The 25,474-nt window shown below is 41.7% G+C and overlaps 2 protein-coding genes across 4 annotated transcripts in view; one reads left to right on the top strand and one right to left on the bottom strand.

Annotated features, from left to right (window-relative positions):
- Positions 1-1,154, bottom strand: part of Smyd1 (SET and MYND domain containing 1) — a 68,618-nt gene extending 67,464 nt beyond the window's left edge. The window contains exon 1 of the mRNA XM_076566908.1: positions 1,007-1,154. The gene's annotated coding sequence lies outside the window, so the exon portion shown is untranslated. The remainder of the gene's footprint in view (positions 1-1,006) is intronic.
- On the top strand, positions 335-16,315 carry Krcc1 (lysine rich coiled-coil 1). Of its 3 annotated transcripts, none has more exons than XR_013049900.1 (3): positions 335-474; positions 13,051-13,216; positions 14,953-16,315. XR_013049900.1 is itself a non-coding variant. In XM_076566909.1 (2 exons), exon 2 carries the CDS (start codon positions 14,975-14,977, stop codon positions 15,743-15,745), a length of 771 nt encoding a protein of 256 aa, XP_076423024.1. In that variant the 5' UTR covers positions 13,077-13,216; positions 14,953-14,974; the 3' UTR covers positions 15,746-16,315. The 3 variants fall into 3 exon arrangements, 1 of the variants encoding a protein (XP_076423024.1); XR_013049901.1 differs by lacking the exon at positions 335-474 and adding an exon at positions 1,125-1,345; XM_076566909.1 differs by lacking the exon at positions 335-474 and having other exon boundaries at positions 13,077-13,216.
- The last annotated feature ends 9,159 nt before the right edge of the window (positions 16,316-25,474 follow it).

The following is a 25,474-nucleotide window of genomic DNA, read 5'->3' on the forward strand; positions in this document are numbered from 1 at the left end:
GACACACACACCACACACACACTCACCTGCACACACACACACACTCACCTGCACACACACACACACACACACACAAACACAAAAGCTCTCAGGAACCAGAGCCGGTTGAGTCCCAAATGGCGGGAAGGGGCGGAGCCAACATGGAGGGCGGGGCCAGGGAGCGGCCGGCCGGCCCGGGCCACCCCACCCCACCCCCGCTGCTGCGCACGCGCGCCGGCGCGCCCCGCCGCCATGGCGCTGGCGCCGTCCAGTCAGCCGCGGGTGGTGGCGGCGACTTCCCCTCAGGAAGTTAGGTCTCCTCCCCCCACCCCCACCCCACCCCGCCTGCTCTGCGGCGGAGGCGGCGGCGGCGGCGGCAGCGGCGTCCCTGCCTCTCCGCCACCTCCACCGCAGCCTCTGCCCCGCCCGGCCGGCCGGCGTTGTTGGCGGGGAGGGGGACGGTAGTTGTAGACGCCCGCCCCTGCCTCGGAGAAGGTGAGTTCCCGCCCGGCGGCGGGGGCGGCCCGAGCTCCAGCCCTCCACTCCCGCGGCCCCGGGACGGCGGGACGGCCGCACGGACGGACGGACGCTCCGCCTGCGGAATGGCGGACGGCCCGGGCGGGCGCGGCCCTCGGAGCGCCTCTCTCTCCCTCCTCAGCACCCCTCGGCCCCGGGACAGCCCCCCGCCTGGCGGAGGAAGCCGAGGGCCCGGGGGTGGCCGGGAGGACAGCCCGGCCCGGCCGAGGGACGTGGGGGTCCGTGAGGACAGCCCCGTCGGTGAAGCGAGCCCCGGAGAGGGCCGCCTCGCTGTGGGGCAGTGGCGTGTGGAGAGGCGGCTTCCCGGCAGGCCCCCTGAGCGAGTTCGGGGCCAGGAGAGCGTGCGAGCGAGCGCCCGGGCTGATGAACGTTTGCTCAGGGGGAGAGGAGAGGGGAGGTGGAGGGGCTCGCTCGCCCCCCGACACTGGTCTCGGCCTCTGGAGACCCCGGAAGACACGTTAAAAAAAAAAAAAAAAAAGCACAAACGTACCTTGACGTTAGCGGCTCGAGTGGTAGAGGGCCCTGACCAACGTGAGAGCGGTGAGAGACAGGATTTGAACCCAGACCCCCCCCCCCACCGGCCGCCGGTGGCCGAGCTGAGCCGTGTTCTCCGTTGCTCCGGGGTGACTCCGGGGGGCCTTGGCGAAAAAGGAGAGCGTGTAAGGAAGGAGAGGTGGCAAAGTGGCAAAGGGTCAGTCCCTGCTCCTGCTGCCGTCTGGGAATTCGGGGAGTCGGGCGCCCGTCCTGCCCCACAGTCCGGGAAGGCGCCTCTGCTATCCTAATACATTTCCAAGAGCTGATTTTGTGGTCGATGGAAGACACTGCCGAGGTGTGGGAACTAGGGTTAAAATGACAGGAAAGAGCCTTTGCTGGGTGTGGTGCTGCGGGCCTTTAATCCCCGGCACTGGAGAGGCAAAGGCCGCCCTGGTCTAAAGAGAGTTCCTGGCCAGCCAGAACTACATAGTGAGACACTACCTCGGGGGGGAAAGAAATGGGGTGGGGGGGTAGGATTGTAAGCCTTTTAAAGTAAATAACTTAGAGTGGTCTCTACTATGGGTAGAACCCCTGAGGCCCTGAGCATCACAAACACACGAGTCCAGAGACCCATCATCAGGTGAGGGCTGAAATAAACAGTAAACTTGACAGCCAGAGTTTTTCCTAAATGTGGGGCTGGGCACTTGTAGGCTGCTAGGGACCGTGTTAAACTATGGTTAAGTCACTTTATAAGGATGGAGGTTTGGAGAGTTTTGATAGTCTAGTCTCACCAACACATTTACCAAAGTACAAAAAGCTGGCGACTATCCCAGTAGAAATAGGGGTTCTTGTGGGTACTGACACCTGCAGACAGCCTGGACCTGTGAAATAGCTCTTTAGAGCAGTTTTGGAGATAATTTTATATCGTGGCACCCGATCCCTACTGCAGAAGATTTCAGTAAAACACCCAGAAACAGAAAAACATCTTTAGTACTTGCTGTGTTGCCTTATAGTGTTCCTTGTCTTCAGCATGAAAGATAATAGAAGCCGGAATATTGCAGGATAATTTAGATTCCATTTTTCTAGAATATCTGTAAACATAACACTGAAAGTAACTTTCTTCCTATCTGTTTTATTTCCTTTTTTTACACAGTTCATTTTAGAGAAGTGGCACAGAAGTAAAACAGTATTATCCTTAAAACTTTTTTATGAACACTTCCATTCAGTACAGGTGTCACTGGAAACTTATTACAATAAAATAAATATATTCAGTCAGCCTAGAATATCCTGACAGGTTTTTTTTTTTTTTAATCTGATTTTTTTTTTTTTTCTTTTTTGCCTTTAAAACTTCCTGCCTATCACCAAGTATGTCTGGACAGCTTATAGGTGTCAACACTTCAGTTTAAGGTCAGATCACAGGATGATTTAGAATCAGCTCTTCATGGGAAAAAAAGACCAGCTTTTCTGCCAGTTTCCACATCTACTTTCCTTTCAATGATTCTAATATGTGTGAAAGACCAAGTGATAATTCATTTAGCAATAACCTCTGTACTACTTACAGGTGGTAAAAATGAGACTAGTGAGATAGGAGTCTTCACCAAGAATAGGTTTTATTGCTAGTTTCTCTACAAGTATATGACCCTGAGAAAGTCCTGTACTTTTTGGTTTGGGGTTATGTCATTTACTGAGTGAGGTAATTGGACTAGCCCAGTGGTTCTCAACCAACGATATGTCTGTCCCAAGCTCCCATCCTCCATTTGGCAAGGTCTAGAGACATTGTTGCTTGTTGCCACTGGACAGAAAAATATGGTCAGCAAATGCTATAGGTAATCTATTTGGTATAGGACAGAGATGCCACAAACACTCTAAAATACACTAGACAACCCCCACATACACAACATAGAACAACAGTATTGTCAAGGTTGAGGAACCCTACACTAACCAAACTCTGAAGGCCTGTGTAGATTAGATACACAGTTTGGGGCTGATTTTAGCAGCCTATTGGTTGTATTCCTTCCATGGTGTGGCTGTGTGCTGGGACAGTAATCATAGAACATGGAAGTTTGTACTCTTAATGGCCATTTGATGGCATCCAAAAATCTTGAGTTAAGATCAAAGATACAACTGTTTAAAAAGTTACCTAGTCACTTTTACAGGCCTTTGGAATTCCTTGCCAATCATCTCATCTTGCAAGTGTTGGGATTATAGGCGTACACCACCGTTCCTGGTTCAGAACTCAATATATTTTATTTTTGATAGTTACAAAAGGTAGGCTAGAGCCAGGTGTGGTCCCAACACGAAAGAGGCAGAGGCAAACAGATCTCTTGAGTTTTAGGCCAGTTTGATCTACATAGACTGCCTCCCACCTACTCCCACCCCCTAAAAAATTGGACTGGGCATGTTACACAGTTCAAAGACTGAGGCAGGAGGCTCAGGAGTCTAAGGCTGGCCTGGGCTGCACTGTGAGACCCTGTCTTAGAAAAAGAAATTATTTGAATAGTTATTAAAACAAACTACTTTCCAGTTATGCTGGTAGACAAAAAAAAGGTGATGCTTGGAACTTAATGTGTATGTGCGGGTCTGTGTTTAAGGCCATGTTAGGACACCTCCAGAAGTTACAAAAGAATTATTCTGCTTCAGTCATTACAGTTCCATTCTCACTTTCAAAATAGGACCAGTAAAACCTTTTTTAAGCAGGAAGCTGACTAATAGGATCACATGAGTCCAGGAGTTTGGGGCTGACTTGAACACAGTGAGATCCTGTCCCAAGAAGAGTCAGTATCATTACAGTCAGTTTGTGTGCACTAATTTGGAATCAAGGGAAGTTGTGGAAACCTTTTGGCCTTACTGACTTTACAGTCAAATGTAGCTAAACTACATATTTTTAAACAATTCAAAATAATTGCAAGACAGTATATTCAAGTTCTTTCTAAAATGTTTCTGACTTAACAGTTCTTTGAGCACACATTTTAAAGCAAGCCTTTCAAACCTACATACTGGTGCCGAAGTCAGGCTTAGTTTAAAGATAACCAGCATAAGTACAGAGTTTTTCATTTTTGCAAAAGTTAAAACTATAGTACAGATATATGTAACAAACCGCATTCAAGGTATGCTTTTCCAGTTTTTTTTTGGGGGGGTGGAGTTTTTTGTTTGTTTTTAATAGAATTTTTATTTATTCCTGTAGAACTTCATACATATATGCAACATGTTTTGATCCTATCCATCCTCTTATTCCCCCTTGGAACCCCACTGGAGCTTCCCTAACAAGTACCCCCTCAAAAAATTTTTTTATTTGTCCTTTTTTTTTAAATATAAAAACATTTTATGTGCAACTGCAGGAGAAATAATACATAGATAGCTTGAACTTAAAAACAGGTTATAATTCCAAAGTCCAGGGTTATTTTAAACAGTAAAATATTTTCCCTGTAGAAAATAGTAAAAATGATAACATTTCCCAATAAGCCCTTTTAAGCCAAATGATAGCTGAATTATACATATAAATTTGATTAGATTCTGGGATACAGAAGAGACCTATCTTCATCTGTTCCGAGAGCTATGTTTTACTTAAGTTGTGTAAGTGAGATTCCTATTCATCTTCCCCTTCACTGTTTGAGTTATGACAGACATTTTTCTATAGGCTAATCCATACTCTAAAAAGATTTTAGCCTCCCCTCCTAAAAGTATGGCCAGCATTTTCTTTCATCAGCTTGATACAGTACAAATTCTTTATCCTAATAGTGAAATGTTTCACTAAAGCTTGCCCAGTGACTGGGCAAAACCAAAACTTATTATAAGCCACTGCCATCCTAGGGTCCCCCCTGCTATGTAGCCTCCCTGGATCTATGGGTTGCAGTCTGATTGTCCTTTGCTTTATATCTAGTTATTTTCAATAAAATATAGCTAACAAGATTCAACCAAATCTCTGTTTCCATGATGTGGATGTGGATAGAATTCAGATCATCAGGCTTAGTGGCAAGTGCCTTCACCAATTTACATTCACACTTAGCTAGGCACTAGATACAACCTTTTTTGTTGTATTGTTTTGTTTGTGTGTTTGTTTTCGAGACAGGGTTTCTCTGTGTAGTTTTGGTGCCTGTCTTGGATCTCGCTCTTTAGAACTCACAGAGTTAGACCTGGCTCTACCTCCCAAGTGCTGGGATTAAAGGTGTGTGCCACCACAGCCCAGCAAGATACAACTCTTTAAAGGCAAAAGAGTTTGTTGTAATGGCTCAGAGGTTAAGAGTACTGGCTACTCATAGAGGACTTGGATTCAGTTCCTGGCACCTATGTCATGGCTCAGTTCCAACTCAACAAAGCTTAATTAATTAAAATCTGTCAAGGTTGAGTGAAGATTGGGGGGTGGGAAGCTCCTTCCAAGGTTGCAAAAGCAAATTGATAATAAAGGACGTATACATTTCAAAAAAAAAAAGATTGAACCAAATCAGCTTCCATGAGTCAGCAGTATTAGACAGTATCAAGAATGAGTAATTATTTCAAAGATAAGTTCATTTAGAAACCCAAATGAAATAAAGTGGTATCTAGGAAGTGAAAGATATTTCAAACTTTTATCTCTGGCCCAAAGTAATGGATAGTTTCTAAGTGAGATGCACTGGGTCATTTCACACAGGTTGTGAATATATCCATGTGCCTTAGGGAGTTATATAGCTTTTATGGCATTCTTTGGGGTTCTATATCTCCTAGAGATGGGCCATGTTTACTTTTAGTAATCCTTGGCCAAGGTTTTTTTTGTTGTTTTGTTTTGTTTTGAGATAGGGTTTCTCTGTGTTTTGGTGCCTGTCCTGGATCAGGCTGGCCTCAAACTCCCAGAGATCCACCTAGCTCTGCCTCCCGAGTGCTGGGATTAAAGGCATGCACCACCACCGCCCAGCTGGCCAAGAATATCTTAAAAGGGAATTTTAAAGATGAGTTTCCTCCGAGCAAATACCGTTCAGGGCTTTGCTCAGATCTAGGTGCTACCTACCTTCTACCATCACCCCCCATCCCTGGGGAAGGAAGTGAATGAATCATGACACAGCTACAGTAATTCCTCCCTTAAATGGGGTTTTTTTTTTTTTTTGCTTGTATATATTGGGTTGTTGATATTAAAATTGGAAGTATATACATTTTCTTTTACTATACCATGGACATTTCTTCATAACACCACTTTTCCAATTTAAATAACTACATAAAAGGCAGCATTTTAGCATATAACCATAATCCTAGCACTCAGGAGGCAAAGACAGGAAGTTCTGAAGTTTGAGGATAGCCTGTCCTAAATAGTTCCACGTTATCAATAGCTAAATGATGAGACTACATCTCAAACAACAGAAATGAATACCTGCATATAAAGTACAGTTTTGGTGTTAAATAATTGGCATTTGTCTTTAGTTGTTTCATGTTGATATAACCAAATACCACACTATTTTATTTAAAAAGATTTCTCAGTTCTAGAGTCTGGTGATTCCTATTTTAAGATGCCAGCCTCTGGTGAAAGCCATCTTAATGAAGGAAGGCAAGAGTCTTCATGTGGAGAAAAATTAAACTTGCAGCTTCAAGTTCTTATAACTGGCATTAATCCAATCTTAAGTTGATGACCCCATGACCTAAATACTTCCCATTAGGCCTCACCTAACTTGTACTGGGCATAGTTTCCAATATGGGCTTTGTCAAACTGTAGCAAAGTCCTGCTCATAAACTGGTAAGCATGTGTAAAACAAATTTCAATAGTTAGGTACTTGAGATTGAACAGTAGACCATGTAAATAAAATGAGGCAAGATTTACTATGAAGAAGGAAAAGTTAGCTCAAGTCCTAAAAGTTAATATACAACATGACTAGCCTGAGGAATTTGTATGGCCTTGCATTTTTGATGAAATTAATATGGTCACATTTTTACCAACTGTAGGAGAAGGTTGCCCACCACAGGTGAAGAGGGTTTGTGGTTCCTCCCTGTGATTTTTGTAGAACATTAATGGTATACAGTCAAATTTAATTATCGGCAGGAAATTGATTCCAGACTCCCTACCTCTTGTAATAAAATATACAAATGTTCAAGTCTTAATTAGTGTAGTTGTACATAGCCTTTATACATTTTCCTATACACTTGAGTCATCTCTAGATTACTTGAAATGTCCAGTGACCCATTACAGTGTAAATGTTAGGTAAATAGTTGTTAAACTATATTGTTTAGGGAATGATGACAGGGAAAATAAGTTCTCTCACTCTCTATGAACATGTTCTTTTTAAATCAGTAGTTGATTAAATCCAAGAATTTGGAACACAGGGATATGTGGAGGGCTCACTGAAGTTAGAATCAGTGGCTAATAAATTTACTTCATTTCTTCAGATTGTTTGCTACCAAAAAGTGCCCAGGTTCAGTATCTTAGTCCATATTTCAATATTGTGCCCCAGCCCACTTCCATAGAGCCTAATCATTGGTTTCCAGGTACCTTCTCATTTAGAGTGATGTTTTCTGGACCACAGGAAAATGTTACATCCAGGTGGGATAGTACACATCTATAATTACGAGTACTCATGAGACTGAGGCAAGGAGGCCTGAGAGATGGCTCAGTGGATAAAGATTTGCACCTCCAAGTCTGAGGGCCTGAGTTCAATCCCTGGAAGCCACCTGGTAGAAGGAGAAAGAACTGACACCAGCTAGTTATATACCCTGATTTCCACACACCTGCTCTGGCATGTACACCCAACACACACAATAAACAAGTGTAATTTATTTTTTAAGTTTGAAAGAAAATTACCATATTAAATATTAGGCTTGCATAACATTTTCATGTTAAAATTGACATTCTCATGAGCAAAAAGCTATTACTATAACCTTGTAAGCAGTTGGGAAATTTAAATTTGAGATAGTATATGAAATGATATTGTCAACTGAAGATTGAAAACACAACAGCCTATTTTCTCTGTAGATACCAGGAATGAATTCAGACAGGTTTTTATAAAAGATCTGTGGAGTGGTGTTGCTGTTTGAATGATCAAAGATTTTTCATTATGAGATAGGTTGAAAATAAAGAGACTGTATCTCTTGGAAGCTTTTAAAAGTAGATAAAACAGGCAGTGCGTGGTGGCGCATGACTTTAATTCCTGCACTTAAGAGGCAGAGACAGGCAGATCTCAGTGAGTTCAAGGTCAACCTGGTCTACAAAGTGAGTTCCAAGATAGCCAGGACTGTTATACAGAGAAACCCTGTCTCAAACAATAACAAAAACGTAGCAGATAAACCTCATCCGTGCCATTTTACTTAATTCTTTTAAGAACCCTATGTGGTAGATGTTATTGTCCTTTAGATGGATAAAGACACTGACTCAGAAAAGAAGTAATGTGCTGACATATTTGGATAATTAGAGTTTAAACTCAAACTCGGATCCTTCTAACTCTAAAGCTCACCCCGTCACACCTCTTCTGCTGTAGCCACCTCATCAGTGGCTTCCACTACAGTAAAGGTGATACTACTTTGATAGCCTTTTAAGTAGAGGCTTCACATCATGGAAAGAGAGCTGTGAACTGTTTAGTGGGCTTGCCAGTAGGTCATAGATGAAGATACTGACCCAGATGAGTTGTGACTCTCTAGTCACAGATGGGAATATGCCTGTACATTAGTGGATCTCAACCTGTGGGTCAAGACCCCCCCCTCTTTTTTTCACAGAGGTCACCTAGGACCATTAGAAAACAGATAAATTTACATTATGATTCACAACAGTAACTAAATTACAGTTAAGAAGTAGCAACGAAAATAATTTTATGGTTGGGGGTCACCACAACAATGAGCAACTGTATAAAGGTTCAAAGCATTATGAAGTTTGAGAACCACGGCTGTACATGAAGTCTGAGTCCCTGTCCAGTGTTTTCCCTTAGATGGTGTGGCTTCCATTCTGTATCTTGTATGTATAATGGTGTCCTGGCAGCGGCGGGCAGGGGATAGCCATTAAGCACTACTATCTGTGTATAATAATCTTTTCCTACTCTGGTCTCTTAATGTTCAGAGACCTGAATAAACTTCATCTCTCTAGCTTGGTATTTTAGATGCAAAAGTACTAGGTACATTTATTTTAATGAAACATAAAAGTCAGTTGTGCTGTTTTTAAAGACCTCATCTAAGTGGTTGCCACATACACATAAATATTTATTTTACATGTAGGTGTATACCTGCCACAGCACTGAGGAGAGCTGGGGGGACAACTTGGAGTCAGTTTTCACCTTTCTTCTTGTTCCCAGGGATCAGACATAGGTGACTGGGTTTGGCCCTAAGTGCCCTTTACTGAGCCAGCTTGCCAACCACCTTATCTGGTTCTTTCCATTGGTTATCTGTCTGAAACTACATCGTAGTTCATATGTGGTTGAGATTAAAGTTTTTTTAATTTAAAGATTAAAGGATTATAGTTATTTCTTAGCTTTGGGTTTAGGGGCCTTGGAGTCAGGTCTCAATTTTGCCATTAATTGTTGGGCAAGTCACTTTGACTCTCTGTTTCTTAAACCTGCAAAATGCCTTGTTTGCTAATTAAGTAAAAGCTGGCATCCAACTATGTTTATTCTAATTTTCTAGAAAAGTATCAGGTAATCAAAGTGTTGTTTTTGACATTTGAGTTGAGTTGAAATTTTTTTAACTTTTATTGATTCTTTGTGCAGTGTTGAATTTTTTTTTCTTTTTTTTTTTTTTAAAGATTTATTTTTATTTATTAGGTATACAGTGTTCTGTCTGCATGTGTCCTTGAAGGCCAGAAGAGGGCACCAGATCTCATTACAGGTGGTTGTGAGCCACCATGTGGTTGCTGGGAATTGAACTCAGGGCCTCTGTAAGAGTAGTCAGTGCTCTTGACCACTGAGCCATCTCTCAAGCCCCAGTATTGAAATTTTTAAATTAACTTGTAAATTAGATTGTAAAGTAATAGCCAACTTAGATAAATATAGATTCAAGAAAAATAATTTATGATCTTACTCTTAAATGTTAATTTCTTGGTTTTCCCTGTACCATCATTTTAGTTATTACTATGTGAACAGTTTTAAGCTCATTCAGAGACATTTTCTCTTAGATATTCTTGCATAAGAGTTTGGAAGTAGACAATACAAGACTGTTAGGACATCTTCATCATGTGATTAGAGAAGACCCGAGCATCTTTGTTTTTGCTCTGAGTCACTGGCCTACTTCTTCATATTCTGTGATGACTAAAGTCTTAACTGTGGCATCATTCCAGCAGCAAGAGGGCTTATAGCCCCCCCCCCCCATATAGCACTTGAGCTTTTTTTTTTTAACCTGAAGTTATTCACATGGCTGTATTCTGCCTAATAATGGCCAGAAAATACATGTTTTTAAAAAATATTTTTGTGTGTGCCTTTATATGTCCAATCTAGGATCAACAAATAAGAGAGACCATATCTGCCCAGGAGCCTGGCTTATTTCACTTGATATGATGATCTCTAGTTTGCATCCATTTTTTTAGCAAACAGCATTTCATTCTTTTTTATGGCTGCATAAAATTCTGTTGTGCAGTATATACCACATTTTCTTTATCCGTCTATCTGTTGATGGATAACTTGATTCTGTAACCTGGCTATTGTGGATAGTGCTGTAGTAAATATGTTGGCTTGAGTCATGGAGGTTGATACCCAGAAGTGGGAAAGCTGGGAAATACAGGAGTTCCTAGTCTTTTTGTGTTTTTTGTTTTAAGAGCTTCATACACATTTCCATAGTGTCTGGTCAAGCTTATATTCCTACCAGCAATGCATACCTCCCCCAAAGTCCTTGATAGCATTTATTATTGTTTTCTTAATGCTAGATAGCATTCTGACCAGGTTAAAACTCTGAATATAGTAATAAATTTTTGGATTAATAGATTATAGGCACATGCTAGTGTACCTGCCTTTACATGCATTCTTGGGATTTGAACTCTTGGGTCTTTGTAGTTATGTGACAAACATACCCACTGAGCAAACATCATAATGTGGGGGGCCATGCAAGCCGTGGTGTGAATATGTGTAAGTTAGAATTGAACTCAGCCAGAATCAGTTCTCTCCTACCATATGAGTTATCAAACTCAGATCCTTAGGCTTGGTGGCAAGCACCATTACCCACTGAAGCATCTCACCATTATGATAATGCATTTAAACCTTTTTGTACACTATGTTTGACCATCTTCTTCGCCTCCCTCAACCTCTCCCAAATCTTCCCTACCTTCCTACCCACCCAACTTCATGTGTTGTGTGTGTGTGTGTGTGTGTGTGTGTGTGTGTGTGTGTGTGTGTGTGTGTGTGTGTGTGTGTTGCTGGAGGGCTTCTCTCCAGGTTCCCCAAGCCCCGCAGTCCCACAATCCACTTATAAAATAATCACTCAGACGCTTATATCACTTATTATAAACTGTATGGCCGTGGCAGGCTACTTGCTAACTGTTCTTTTATCTTAAATTAACCCATTTTTATAAATCTATACCTTGCCACGTGGCCGGTGGCTTACCAGTGTCTTCACATGCTGCTTGTCCTGGCGGTGGCTACAGTGTCTCTCCCCTCAGCCTTCCGCTTCCCAGCATTCTCCTCTCTCCTTGTCCCACCTACTTCCTGCCTGGCAACCTACTTCCTGCCTGGTCACTGGCCATCAGTGTTTTATTTATATAGAGTGATATCCACAGCATGTGTGTGTGTGTGTGTGTGTGTGTGAGAGAGAGAGAGAGAGAGAGAGAGAGAGAGAGAGAGAGAGAGAGAGAGAGAGAGAGAGAGAGAGAAGAGAGAGAAGAGAATGAGAACAAAACAAAGAAGTGTGACAAAAAAAAATGCCAAAACAAAAACATGGGCTTTTTTTGTGTGTGTGTTGGCCAAGTACTCCTGGGCATGGGACCTGCTCTGGAGTGTGGTTGATACACCTAGTGACACTCCATTAGGAAGACTAATTTTCCCCTTCCCAGCAGGTATCAGTTACATTTAGCTTCTTGGTTAGGGGTGGAACTTTGTGTCCACTTTCCCTTTTCAGGGCTGAGATACCATCTTCCTTTAACCTGTGCAGATCTTGTGCATGCTACCACAGTCTGCATTGCTATGTGCATCAGACCTGCTGTTGTCTAGAAGGAGTTTCCCTGGAGTCTTCCTTCACCCCTGACTCTTACAGTCTTTCTGGCTTCTCTTCCCCATTGATCCCTGAACCTTAAAGATGGGAGTTTAATGAAGACATCCTGTTTTGGACTGAGTTCTCCAAAGTGTCACTTTCCACACATTGTCTAGTTGTACTTCTCTGTGGTGATTCTCATCTACTGCAAGAAGCTTCTCTGATGAGAGGAATGCTCAGAGCAGTGCTCTGACCTGAGAATCCAGCCTAGTGTGGCCACTAGCTCCCTAGTAAAGAGTGAGTCTATAAGTCAGTGAGTGTCATAAAGGAATGGAGATGCACTGGAAGGAATAGCTGAAATGGGTAGGTGGTAGAAAAGAATTAGGTAGATACTGGGTCAGCACCAAGAGGTCCCTAGGGGATTAAGGTTACTAGAAGGAGGAGCTCCTGCAGGACTAAGGAAATCTAGAGAAACCAGAATGGAGGACAAGAAGGATGATACTAGATACAATACCTTCTTAATCAAAATGTTTTTTTCAGGGCTTAAAAAAAATGCTCACTGGGCAAGATGGTACACACCTTTAATCCCAGCACTTGGGAAGCAGAGACAGGTGGATCTTTATGAGTTTCAGGCCAGCTTGGTCTACATAGTAAGTTCCAGGACAAACAGGGCCATGTAGAGAGGCCCTGTCTCAAAAATGAAGCAAATAAACAAAAGCTAAGTTTTTAGTAGTTGGCAAGATGGCTCAGTGGGCAAAGAATCTTGCCTCTGGAGCCTGATAGCCTGAGTTTGATTCCTAGAACCAACATGGTGGAAGGAGAACTGGTTTATGCAAGTTGTCTTCTGACCTCTATACGTGTATACACCTCTGTGCGCGCACACACACAAAATAAATGTTTAAAAAAAAGTTTCAGACTTATGGCAAAACAATAAAGATGTATTTTGTTGATCTGTGTTGGTTGCCTGGATATGAACGTTAATCTATGTGACAAAATTGTGCTTGGTTTCAGGTGAATGAGAGTTGAATATTAGAAAAAGTAGATGAATTCTCTACTCCAAGATTTAGCTCCCTGATTGTTGTAGTCTTCACTTTGTGGAGCATTCATGCTGAAATACTGAAGCAGTTAATGGTTGAATATGATCACATTTCACCATCAAGTTCTCAGCCTGATAACGGTAAGATTTCACTCACATATATGCCATCTGAAATCTTTAGGGACTGGCTTGTTTTACTTGGAATAGTGTCTCTCCAAGGTTCTTCTGCTTTGTCCAGTTGTCAGTGGGTGGATGCTGGGACTGTTTCTACTTTTATCACTGGTGTTTTTCCCATTAGGTAGTTAGACCATCAGTTGCTTTACCTATTGGTTTACATTTAGGTGGTTTTTGTTTTTTCCCTTTCTGGGGCTATTAAAAATAAAACCACTATGAACACTCATATTTAAGTCTTGTATAGACATATCCTTCTCTTTGGGGTAAATGCCTCTGAGTGGTTTGACTAGGTCATTACATAGGTGTGTATGTAACTTGGTTAAGTAGCTGCTGAACTGTTTTCCAAGTGATTATCTCCTTTACCATTCCTGCCTGAGAGGTGAGGGTTGCAGTTGTTCCTCACCAAGCACTGTCAGTCTTTCAGTCATTCCAGTGAATGTGAAGCAATCCTTCACTGTGGTTTGAATTCACACTTATTTTATATCTAATGATCTGCAACATCTTTTCCTGTGTTTATTGACCATTTATATAATGCTCTTCTGAAGTATCAACATAGTATGCCTTTGTTTCATCATGTTTATTGTTGCTATCCTAGTCAGAGCTTTTATGTTTTTCAATTTCAAATGGCACCTAATTTTTCTAATTCACCAAAATAGGTTTCAGTTAGACCATTTTCCTGTTTTCAGAATAAGCACTGCTCATTTGTGACTCTGGAGTGCTTTGTTGGACTGTACTTTTTAAAGGGAAGAAATATTCAATTGTACATAGGGTTTTGCTGCTGCCTCCTCATTTTATAGAGAAAATAAATCCCTGGAAATGTATTTTGATGTGGGGGAAAGAAAGAGAATCAGGAATAGTTGCTGTTCCTCCTAGCAAGAAAAAAAAAATCAAATAAAAATTCTGTAATGTGTGAGTTAATTCTGAAATGTTTCTACATGAGTTCTGTCCCTATTGTGTCCATCTCCACTTTCCTCCTCTGTTTCTACCTCATACTTACTGTTCTTGGAGAGAACAAACCAAAAGGCATTCTAGAATGCCTTTATACCAGTCAGAAGTAATAGAGGGGAATCTAAGTGCTATACAGATGCCGCAGAACTCTATTCTGTTCCTTCATCCTCCCTCACACCCTATCCCTAAGAGTAGTTTTCATCTTGTAGCTGATTTTATCATCTCCAGCATTCCTAAATCACTTTACAAACATCACATTCTTTTATTAGTAAGCCTTAGAGTACTGTAGTCAGGTAAGTATATACATTTATTTGAGTAAACAGGATTTTAAAGATTAAATTACTTTATTGTGGTTCTGTTACTTGTCTTAGAAAACAATAATACAGGAAACTGAGTCATCACAGCCTTAGAAATTATCTAACATTGAGATCAGGCCACTGCCACAGACATGTGACTCACACATCCCTGTTGCCTTACATTTTCAGCTGTATGAAAATATCCCATGTGTCAACTCCCTTTTTATACTTTTTCTCCCAATGTAGAAGAATAGTGAAGTTATTTGTGAATGGTTTGTGAGATATTTGACCATTTTGATACTACTCTTTGATATATAGTACCAAATTATTTAGCACTTGCTAAAGTAGGTTTTAATTTGGTCTTCCTTTTGTTATTTTAACCTTTCTAAGAACAATGAAGCTTTCAGAACAAAATAATCTAGTAAGGTTTTTTTTTTTTTTCTCCCATCTTTTCTATAGAGAATCCCTTTTGGTCAACCTAATGAAGCATTCAAACAAGTCATATGACTCTTTTCAAGATGAACTTGAAGATTATATTAAAGTACAGAAAGCCAGAGGCTTAGAGCCAAAGACGTGTTTCAGAAGGATGAGAGGGGACTATTTGGAAAACTGTGGGTACAGAGAAGAGTTTGATTCCAGGCCCAGGTATAGCATGTTTGATCAAAGACTCCCATCTGGAACCAACCATACCTACCCAAGATCATGCAGTAGTTCACAGACAGAAGACCGCTTGCCCCAGTGGTTACCAGCTCATGGAAAGCTGAGATTAGACTCTCTGAGCTACTGTCAATTTACCAGAGACGGCTTCTCAGAAAAACCAGTCCCCTTCAACCTTAGTCAGCAAGAATACAACTGTGGCTCATATAGTGTAGAATCTGTAGTTCACAAGCACCTCAGCTCAGGGCACAGTACCATTGACCCTCAAGCCAGTCATAGACAAATGCACCAGAAGAGGAAAAGACATCTAGAGGAGAGCAGAGAAAAGGAGGAAGAGCGGCCCAAACACGAGAGGAAAAGGAGTTCAGAGGAAATGGATTTAAACAAACACAGGAACATCCAAAGAAAGAAAACAAAGGCAGAAACAGAATCTGTACAGGACGGTACAGAAAAGCTTAAGAACCGAAAAGAGAGAAAAGGCCGAGATGTATCCTCTAAGAAAGAGGACCGTAAGCGTAGAAAGGAGAAAAAGGAGCAAGGCGAAGAAAGGACAGAGGAGGAGATGCTTTGGGACCAGTCTATCCTTGGATTTTGAAGCTCCTAAGTCAGTTCTCCTGAGGCTCAACTGAAATAACATCTGAGGAGCTTGGTTCTATGCATTCATGTTCATGTCACTTTCCTATGTGGACAGAAGTTTCAACTTCTAACAAAGTGAACATGAGGAATTTAGTATGCTTGCTTTCCAACATGGAGATTACTTTCCTATTTTCTAAAAGCTTTATTAATTTTTCTTACATATGATAGAATTTCCCTTTAAGAAAAGAGTGACTCTGCTTTGATTCACCAAATTGCTGTGGTAGTGGAATTATTTTCCCTTGGGAGATCATTTATTTAAAATTGGAGGATTAACAGACTTTGTGGAATCTGTTTCTTGGTTGGGTTTGTTTTAGTTTTGAGTCACATATTTTTATGCTCACTGGCTTTCTCTATGAAACAATTTAGATATCCTTTTGTAGATCTAACTTGCAGTATTTTCTGGGTTGGAAAGTGAAATACATTATAATAATCTTATCTTACATATAGTTTTAAAAGTTTCAGAGTCTTCACACAAAATCAGTTTATATTCTGAAAATGTTTATAATAATAAAGTATTTTAACTTCTGAATGTTGTTTTGTGTCAGTGGCTCTGTTCTAGTGATTTTCCTTTGGAAGGGGAAAAGCAATAACCACACTATAATAAAGGAAAGATTTTGGAGGTAGAATACACTAAAAAGTTGTGAAAATACCTTACCTACTGTATCAGGTTTACTCATATTTTATGATAAAAATCTGTGGCTCACCATAATTTTTCCAAATAATTGAAACTAATGAGAGGAATTTATGAAAAAGAATGTTATTCTATCCTTGGCAATGCTGTACAAATACCAAGACAACAAGGTTCTGTAATTTCTTCAACATGACTCAAGGTCAACAGTTAGCATCATATAATTGAACATTAAATGACACTAAATATGTCATGCAGTTCCTTTAAAACATTTTAATTAAAATCATAGGTATTGAGCAAGAGAAGACTATAAATATGTAGTATTGATCATATTGAGAAAACCACTCTGGCTAGCACAATTTTTTTAAAAAAATTAGGACAGAAGGCTTTTGTCTTAAAATGTCCTGTTCTCCAACCCCATTCAATATTGAAACACAAAGTATGTAAAACTGATTGAAGCTGAGCCTTCATTGACACTGCTGTCAAACATCGACTGTGCAAAGGACAGTCTCCACGACAAAGAAACTTGGAACCAAAATAGAAGAGGTGGAGAAACCCTGATCAAAAGTTAGGAAGATGTCTTAAGTATCACGTTAAAAAAAAAAAAAAAAAAAAAAAAAAAAAAAGCTGATCCAAAGTACAAGATGGGGAATAGTAGTATTCTTCATGCAACTCTGCAAGTGAGAAGAATCAGAGCAATGAAGAGGACAGAAAGAGGTCTGGAAATCAAAAGAGAAGAAGCCTAAATACCACAGAGAAATGCAAAGATATACAAAGCAATTTGCAATTTAGTTGTCCCTGCTCCCCAAGCCAGTAAGAACCAAAGACCACAAGTGTAAGGTAAGCCAGAGAGTGCCAGCCACTCACAGTAACATCAAACTACAGTCCTAACCGCAGGAAAAAACTGGCCCTTAGAAAATTTTAAATCCAGGAGGATTAGCCTGAAACTGTCCTCCAGACAAGCCATCTTTGGAGAATCCATTACATCACCCAGCAATGCTATGCACTGTCTTGAGAAGTGCTCATCAGAAGTACTTCATCCCGGACTGGCTACTCAGAGGACCAGAAAATAGTGAATAATCACAATTCAAGGTTCCTGTAGATACATTGCTTCAGTGACAGGGTGGGAGAAGGCCCCTGAGGGACAAATACAAATAAGGAGGAATGTCTCTCACAAGTCCAGTGGGGAATTTGGGTTGTTGGGGAGGAAGTGAACAAGGGACATGGTCACCAGTGGTACCGTGACAAGAATCAAGACTAATCACATGGTTTCACACGGGGTAGGTCTGAAAGACTTAGACCAGGTTGGCAAAGGACTTGTATAGACTATTTTGGACTGCCAGCTCCCAAATAATGACACAAAGACTTATTAATTATGAGATCTTGGCCTTAGCTTAGGCTTGTTCCCAACTAGCTCTTATAAGAACCCGTTTATATTCATCTACATTATACCACATGGCTCTTTACCTCTCCTCCATACTGTACGTCTGATTTCCCTGTGTCTTGCTGGCAAGTCTGCCTCTTTTCCCAGGGTTCCTATCTCTTTCCAGAAGTCCCACCTATCCTCTCCTGCTTAGCTACTGGTCACTCAGCTTTTTATTAAACCAATCAGAAAGTACCTTGGCAGAGACACATCTTCATAGTGTACAAAAGGATTATCCCACAACAGGTTTGGCTCCCATGAACTCCCTCCATCAAATAAGTTGGTTTGATTACTTCCTCTGAGACATTCCAGGGATACACCACTAGTTTGTGTAATGCCACATCTGGATACACAGACCGCAGACCACCAGAGTGAATATGTACCCTGTTGACTGATACACATGCTAACAAACTTTGTTCTGGACAGTGAGATAGCTCCTGCTTTCACACTGCCTCCAAGTATACAGACTTAAAGCTTCCAGAAGCAAATATAGCCCTTCTCCTTTTTTTTTTTTTTCCTTCAAGACAGGGTTTCTCTGTAACTTTGGAGTCTTTCCTGGAACTCACTCTGTAGCCCAGGCTGGCCTCGAACTCACAGAGATCCGCCTGCCTCTGCCTCCTAAGTGCTGGGATTAAAGGTGTGCACTCACCACTGCCCAGCAAACATAGCCTTTCTAGAGACATAAATTACCTCATTTCACCTGGAGAGAAATCCGGGGCAGGTTGTAGATTGTTTGCTACAACCTAGTCCCACTTGGACTTTTGTGGATACTTCAACCTAAAAAAGAATATGGAAGATGGAGGCTGGAGAGATGGCTCAGCAGTTAAGAGCACTTTGTTCTTGAAGAAAACCTGGGTTCGATTCCCAGTACCCACATGGGGACTCACAGCAGTCTATAACTCTAGTTCCAGGGGATTCAACACCCTCTTCTGACCTCAGCAGGTACCAGGAAAACATTCATACTCAATAAGACAAAAGCCTGCAGCTGATGATCCAGCCCCAAACAAGCATAACCTGAAGGCCCACACCAGATATATCCTTAGCATCGACAGAATGTCATAGTAAATGGGTATGGACACCTACACTTATCAGAATCTTCACATATTGCTCATATTCTTTCTGTCCCTACACGTGATGATACAGGATTTTTTAAAAAACAAGAGAATAAAGGGTCTCCGGTAGTTGAGGTTGCCTACATCACTAAGGAAGACTTTGAACACCTGATCTTCTGTCTCCACTTCCCAAGTTCTAGAATTACAGGCATGCTTCACCATGTCCAGCTGATCATGTGTCTTTCTCGGGTTTGGGTAGGTTTAGTATAGGTTTTGTAGAATTAATCTGGGGGGAGTTCCTATCTGGGGGGAGTTCCTTCCCTGTCTTTCATAGAATAGTTGGAGAAGCATTGATAGTGATTCTTCAAAGGCCTGGTAAAATTTAACTGAATCCATCTGGTCCCAAGTTTTCTTTGTTAGGAGACAAATTATGTCTGTGCAGTATTATACTTACCAAAACATAAATAATACACACAAAAAGAAAGCTATAGGCTGGGTGTGGTGGTGTTTGCCTTTGTTCCCAGCACACAGTAAGCAGAGTCAGGTAGATACCTATGATCTCAAGGCCAGTTTGGTCTACCATGATTTCTGGGATACTCAAGGCTATGTAGAGAAACCCTATCTGAAAAAAAAAAAAAAAAAAAGGAAAAGAAAAAAAGCTATAGATCAGTATTGCTGATGAACATAAATGCAAAAAATAATAAAAATAATTGCAATTTAAGTTCAAAAGCATATTTAAAAAATATACCATGATCAAGTTGGTTTTGTTTTAGAAGTGCAAGGATGGCTCAATATACACAAATTTAAGCATAATACAGTATAAAAACAGTAATTAAAAAAAAAGAGTTCCATGATTGTCTGGGCATGATTGTGCTAACCCCAGAACTTGGGAGGTGGAAGCAGAGGATCAGGACTCGGAAGTTTCTCTGTCTGCTTCCTGGAGAATGGTTCTAGGTGAGTCTGAGTGGGTGAAGCATGAAGACCAAGGGGTTAGGTAGGTATGCAATTCTGTCACCTGAGGAATGAAGGCAGGAGGGTCAGGAGGCCAGTGCCAGCCTTGGGTACATAGTTCCAGGCCAGCCTGGGCTACATGAGACATCTCAAAAAAATGAGCAAATAGTTGTTAGGTGTGGTGGTGTATGCTTATTATCTTAGTACTTGGGAGGCTGAGGCAGGAGGATTGTGAGTTCAACTCCAACCTAGAATGCATAGCAACCACATGGTGGCTCACAACCATCTACAATGAGATCTGGTTCCCTCTTCCGGCTTGCAGGCAAACATGCAGGTAGAATACTGTATACATAATAAATAAATAAATAAATAAATAAATAAATAAATAAATAAATAAATACATCTGAAAAAAAGATGTCATCAAAAAGAGAAATGGTACTTAAAAATAAGTCCTTTTTTGTTTGTTTGGTTGGTTGGATGGTTGATTGGTTGGTTTGGTTTGGTTTTTAAGACAAGGTTTCTCTGTGTAACTGCCCTGGCTGTCTTGGAACTCACACTGTAGACCAGGCTGGCCTCGAACTCACAGAGATCTGCCTGCCCCTGCTTCCCAAGTGCTGGGAAGCAGCGCACACCTGGCTAAGCCATTTTTTTATACATCAAGTAATGCAAGAAAGAAGTCAGGAAAATAATCCTATTCAACACATCCTTTAAAAATAGGAATAAATTTCAAAAAAGTAGAAGACTTTTCCAATAAAAATTGTAAAGGAGGGCTGGTGATATGGCCTGGAAGGTAAGGGCACTTGTCACTCTGCCTGACAACCCGAGTGTGATCCTCTGAGCCCATAGGTAGAAGAGAACAGACTCCACAAGTTGTCTTCTGACTTTCCCATGCTCTCTATAGCACACACATGCACACATACAAATGTAAAGATACATTGTAATACAATGATAAAACACTGAAGAAAGAAATTGAAAGGGGCTGAAATGTTGACTCAGCAGTTAAAGTGTGTCCACGCTGCTCTTGAAAAGGACCCATGTTCAGGTCCCAGCTCCTATACAGGAGTCTCCCCTAAGTGCAGCACAAGGGGGTCCAGATGCCTGGCCTCCTCAGACATGCACTCACATGCACAGACACATACACAGAACTAAAAGACTTTTTTAATTAAGAAACTAGACAAGCCGGGCGTTGGTGGCGCACGCCTTTAATCCCAGCACTGGGGAGGCAGAGCCAGGCGGATCTCTGTGAGTTCGAGGCCAGCCTGTGCTACCAAGTGAGCTCCAGGAAAGGCGCAAAGCTACACAGAGAAACCCTGTCTCGAAAAAAAACAAAAAAAAGAAGAAAAAAAGAAACTAGACAATGCCAGGCAGTAGTGGCGCATGCCTTTAATCCCAGCACTCAGGAGGCAGAGGCAGGCAGATCTCTGTGAGTTCAAGGCCAGCCTGGTATACAGAGTGAGTTCTAGGATAGCCAGGACTGTTTCATAGAGAAACCCTGCCCCCCCCAAAAAAAGAAAGAAGCCAGGCGGTGGTGGTGCACACCTTTAATCCCAGCACTCAGGAGGCAGAGCCAGGTGGATCTCTGTGAGTTCGAGGCCAGCCTGGTCTACAGAGTGAGATCCAGGACAGGCACAAAAACAACACAGAGAAACCCTGTCTCGAAAAAACTAAAAAAGAGAGAGAGAGAGAGAGAGAGAGAGAGAGAGAGAGAGAGAGAGAGAGAAAGGAAGGAAGGAAGGAAGGAAAAGAAAAAGAGAAAGAAAGAAAGAAAGAAAGAAAGAAAGAAAGAAAGAAAGAAAGAAAGAAAGAAAGAAAGAAAGAAAGAGAGAGAGAAAAAGGAAGGAAGAAAGGAAGGAAGGAAAGAAGAGACGAAGGAAGAAAGAAAGATAATGGGAAGGTATTGGTTTAAATATTAAGGCAACTCCACGTAGTTAAAAGGGAGGTTTATTTTGTGGGGTAACTCACAAGTGAAGGGATAGGGAACAGGGTCTGGGAAAGGTGTAGCACAGTCGGGTGGTGTTCTCTGGAGAACTTTGCTTGCTCTACCTCCAGTGTCCAGGGTCCAGGAACCAAGCAAGCTCCCCCATCCAGATCCCAGGTCTTCAGGGGTCCTCTCTCAGCTCCACCTTGTAGGCGTGACAGTTGCCTAAGCCTCAAAGGGGGTGGTACTTCCAGGTCAAAGCTGGAATGGCTGCCCACTACAGGAAGGCCTTGTGTGTTTATAAATTGCGAGAATTAATTTTGTAAAATGGTCATACTGCTGAAAGATCTACAGACAGAGTGCAGTCCCTACCTAGAAAAGACAATCCTAAAAATTACATGCAGGCACAAAAGACCCCAATGGCCAAAGGACTCTGAGACAAAATTACAATGCTGCTGGGCCTGGTAGCACACGCCTTTAATCCCAGCACTTGGGAGGAAGAGACAGGCAGATCTTTATGTGTTCAAGGCCAGCCTAGTCTACATAGTGAATTCTGGGACAGCCAGGGCTATGTAGACAGACTTTGTTTTCAGAAAAACAAGACAAAAAGTGCAATGCTGAGACATCACAATACCTCATTTCATACAGTCATAGTAACAGAAATAGCGTGCTACTGTCACAGAGATGGAAGCAAAGCCCAATAAAACAGCCTAGAGGGTCCAGAAATACACCTATGCATCATCTCCAGCCACCTGGTTCTTACACAGCTGCCAAACAACCCACTGAAGAAAACACAGCCTCCTGAACACAGGGTGCTAGTTAGCACTGCGTATCTGTATAAAAAAGGAGAAGCTGGATCCTTATGTTGCACTCTGCAGAAAAAGTCAAAATAGATCAAAGGCCTTAATATAAGACCAGACGCTTTGAAAGTGTTAAAGGCAAGCATAGGGGAAACACTTCAAGATCTCAGCAGGGGAAATGATTTCCGACTAGGACTTCATTAGTTTAGGAAATAAAAGCTAGAATAGGCCAAGAGGACCATATCATCAAAATGTAAAGAATCTGCATAAAAAAGACAAAACCTCCAGAATAAGAAAATCTTTGCCAGCTGTTTATCCCATAGATGCTTAATGAAATGACCAGAATATTAAATGAATTCTAAGTCAGGCATGGTGGCACATGCCTACAACCCCAGTGCTTATAAGGTTAAGGCAGGAAGATTCTGTATCTAAGTGCCATCCTGGACTACAGAGTAAGACTATTCTCAAATAAAATTGTTTTTTAACAACAAAACAATGAGTGATTTAACCAATAGGCAAATGATTTGAGAAACACTTTTCAAAAGGAATCCAAACAGACAATAATATGTAATAAAAAATATTCGATATCTTTGATATCTTTTTTTTGCGGGGGGGGGGGGGGCGGGGGGATATTCGATATCTTTAGCCATCAGGGAAATGCAAATCCAGGTGACAGTGAGATTCCATCTAACTTCGATCAGGATGGCTACAGGTAGGGAGAGATAGAGGGAATGTACCTGATTATATTTTTCTAAGGCCTACATTTAGGAGGTTTGAGGCAGGAGGATTGCTGCAATACCAAGGTCAGCTGTGTGCCATAGTGAGTTCTAGACCATTCCAGGCTTCCGAATAAAACCTGTTTCAGAAACCAGGTGCTGGGGAAGTGGCTAGTTGATGAAAGCCCTGCCCACCAAGCCTGATGACCCGAGTTCAATCCCAAGCACCCACAGGGTGGAAGGAGAGATATGACCCCCGTAAGTTCCCTGACTTCCACAAGCACACAATGGTGCGTGTGCACTCACATTCACACACAAATAAGTAAATAGAATACACTTTCAATTTCACTTTTAATATCTGAAACTTTATTATAAACAACAGTTGAAAAAAATCACATACCAAACTTAACCAGACACAAAGACTATACAACTCAATGGACTTCTGTACAATTGGAGCAGACATTGTAAACAGAAGCCGTGGAGATTCACATTCAGATTTTACACTTCACTACCAAATATATTTTGGGGGTTCCTTTTTTTTTTTTTTTTTTTTTTTTTTGGTTTTTGGGGACAGGGTTTCTCTGTGTAGCTTTGTGCCTTTCCTGGATCTTGCTCTGTAGACCAGGTTGGCCTCAAACTCACAAAGATCCGCTTGCCTCTGCCTCTGCCGGGATTAAAGGTCTGTGCCACCACCGCCCTCAAATATATTTTTATACACTCAGCCACCACCCAAAACAAGAACAACAACCACCACAGCAGAGTTAGAACTAGAAAAGCCATCACCCATATATCTTCTTTGTGGAACTTGTGTTTAATACTTGAATTTGGTTTTTGTTTGTTTGTTTGTTTTTGTTGTTTTTGAGACAGGGCTTCTCTGGGTAGCCCTGGCTGTCCTTGAACTCACTCATTAGGCCAGGCTGTGTTGGACCCCAAAATTTAGGATCTCAAGTGGGCGCCCCAAGAACCCAGACTCCAGTCCAGTTGATGCAATAGCAAGAGGTTTTTATTAAAGCTTCTATATAGAAGGGCAAACTCTGCTCCTAAGAGTGAGAACCGCATCTTACTGCAGCCCCATGAGGGCTTTTAAAAGAAAAAACCACAAGATTACAATTCCCATACAATTTCATTTCACAAGATCATGGTCTGGGTACAGAGTGATCACAGAGGGGGTACAGTTATGTCAACAGGTACATTCTTCCTGAAACCTCAAGGGGGTATCAGGGCAGGAGTGGAGTTTACACAAAGGTCACAGTGGTCCTTCCTGGAACACCTGCAACTCTCCCAGTCACAGTTGAGCACATCTCTTAACAGAAATCTTTTTACATTGTTATATGGTTGCAGGGGAGATTGAACAATGGCTAAGTCAGGTTGCCCTTGGAACTAGATTTTTAGTTTCTCATTTCCTGGTGCTTGAAGTTTCTCCTTTCCTGAGGCTTGGGGGTGTAAGCCTGAAAGGCTAGGGTCTTTCAGCTGGCCTCAAACTGATCCACCTGTCTCTGCCTCCTGAGTACTGGGATTAAAGGCGTGTGACACCACTGGCCGGCCAGTATTTTTTTTTTTTTTTTTTTTTTTTAAGAAAACAAAACAAGGAAAACCTGAAAATCCAAGGACTATTACAGCAAGTAAGGAAAGGGATGGGTGGAGAGCAAAAATGGGTAGTTTTAAGGGGGATACTGCCATGCAGAAACCAGAGACACGGACTAAGAATGAATTTGTGGAAGACAGAGGAACTCAGAAGTAGAGTTCATTAGCTACACTGTGGTACAAGAGGACAAGAGAGCTGCTTTTGTTGGGCTGGGAAGGGAACTCTGAGCTGGAAGTCCAAGTTTCAGTGTCACGGTGTTCTGGAATAGTTGCAGTTGGGATTTCCTGTGGCTAGCAGTAGTCTGGCCCCGAGGCAGTGACAGTCTTGCCCTGTGTCAGAAATGTTGAGCATGACCACCCACCCATCCTCCACTGGCATCTGCATTTTGTAACTAGGGTTTAAGATTAACTCTTTTGACTAGGTAACGATCCTGCCTGAAGACAGTGATGACTGCCCTGGACATAGCCTTGTTCTGAGGTCAGAGTGTTCAACACAGTCACCCCCAGGTTGGCATCCACAGACAGGACTGAATCAGATTATGACGCATACATAAATGACAATGTCACCATGAAAGCCACTAGATTTTATAATTGTTAGTAATTATAATTCAAAAGA

This window comes from Peromyscus maniculatus, chromosome 3 (assembly GCF_049852395.1).
Source record: "Peromyscus maniculatus bairdii isolate BWxNUB_F1_BW_parent chromosome 3, HU_Pman_BW_mat_3.1, whole genome shotgun sequence".
Lineage (NCBI taxonomy): Eukaryota > Metazoa > Chordata > Mammalia > Rodentia > Cricetidae > Peromyscus > Peromyscus maniculatus.

Bases quoted from the DNA above. Each gene is read 5' to 3' on its own strand.
- Krcc1 (XM_076566909.1), top strand. From the start codon at position 14,975: ATGAAGCATTCAAACAAGTCATATGACTCTTTTCAAGATGAACTTGAA.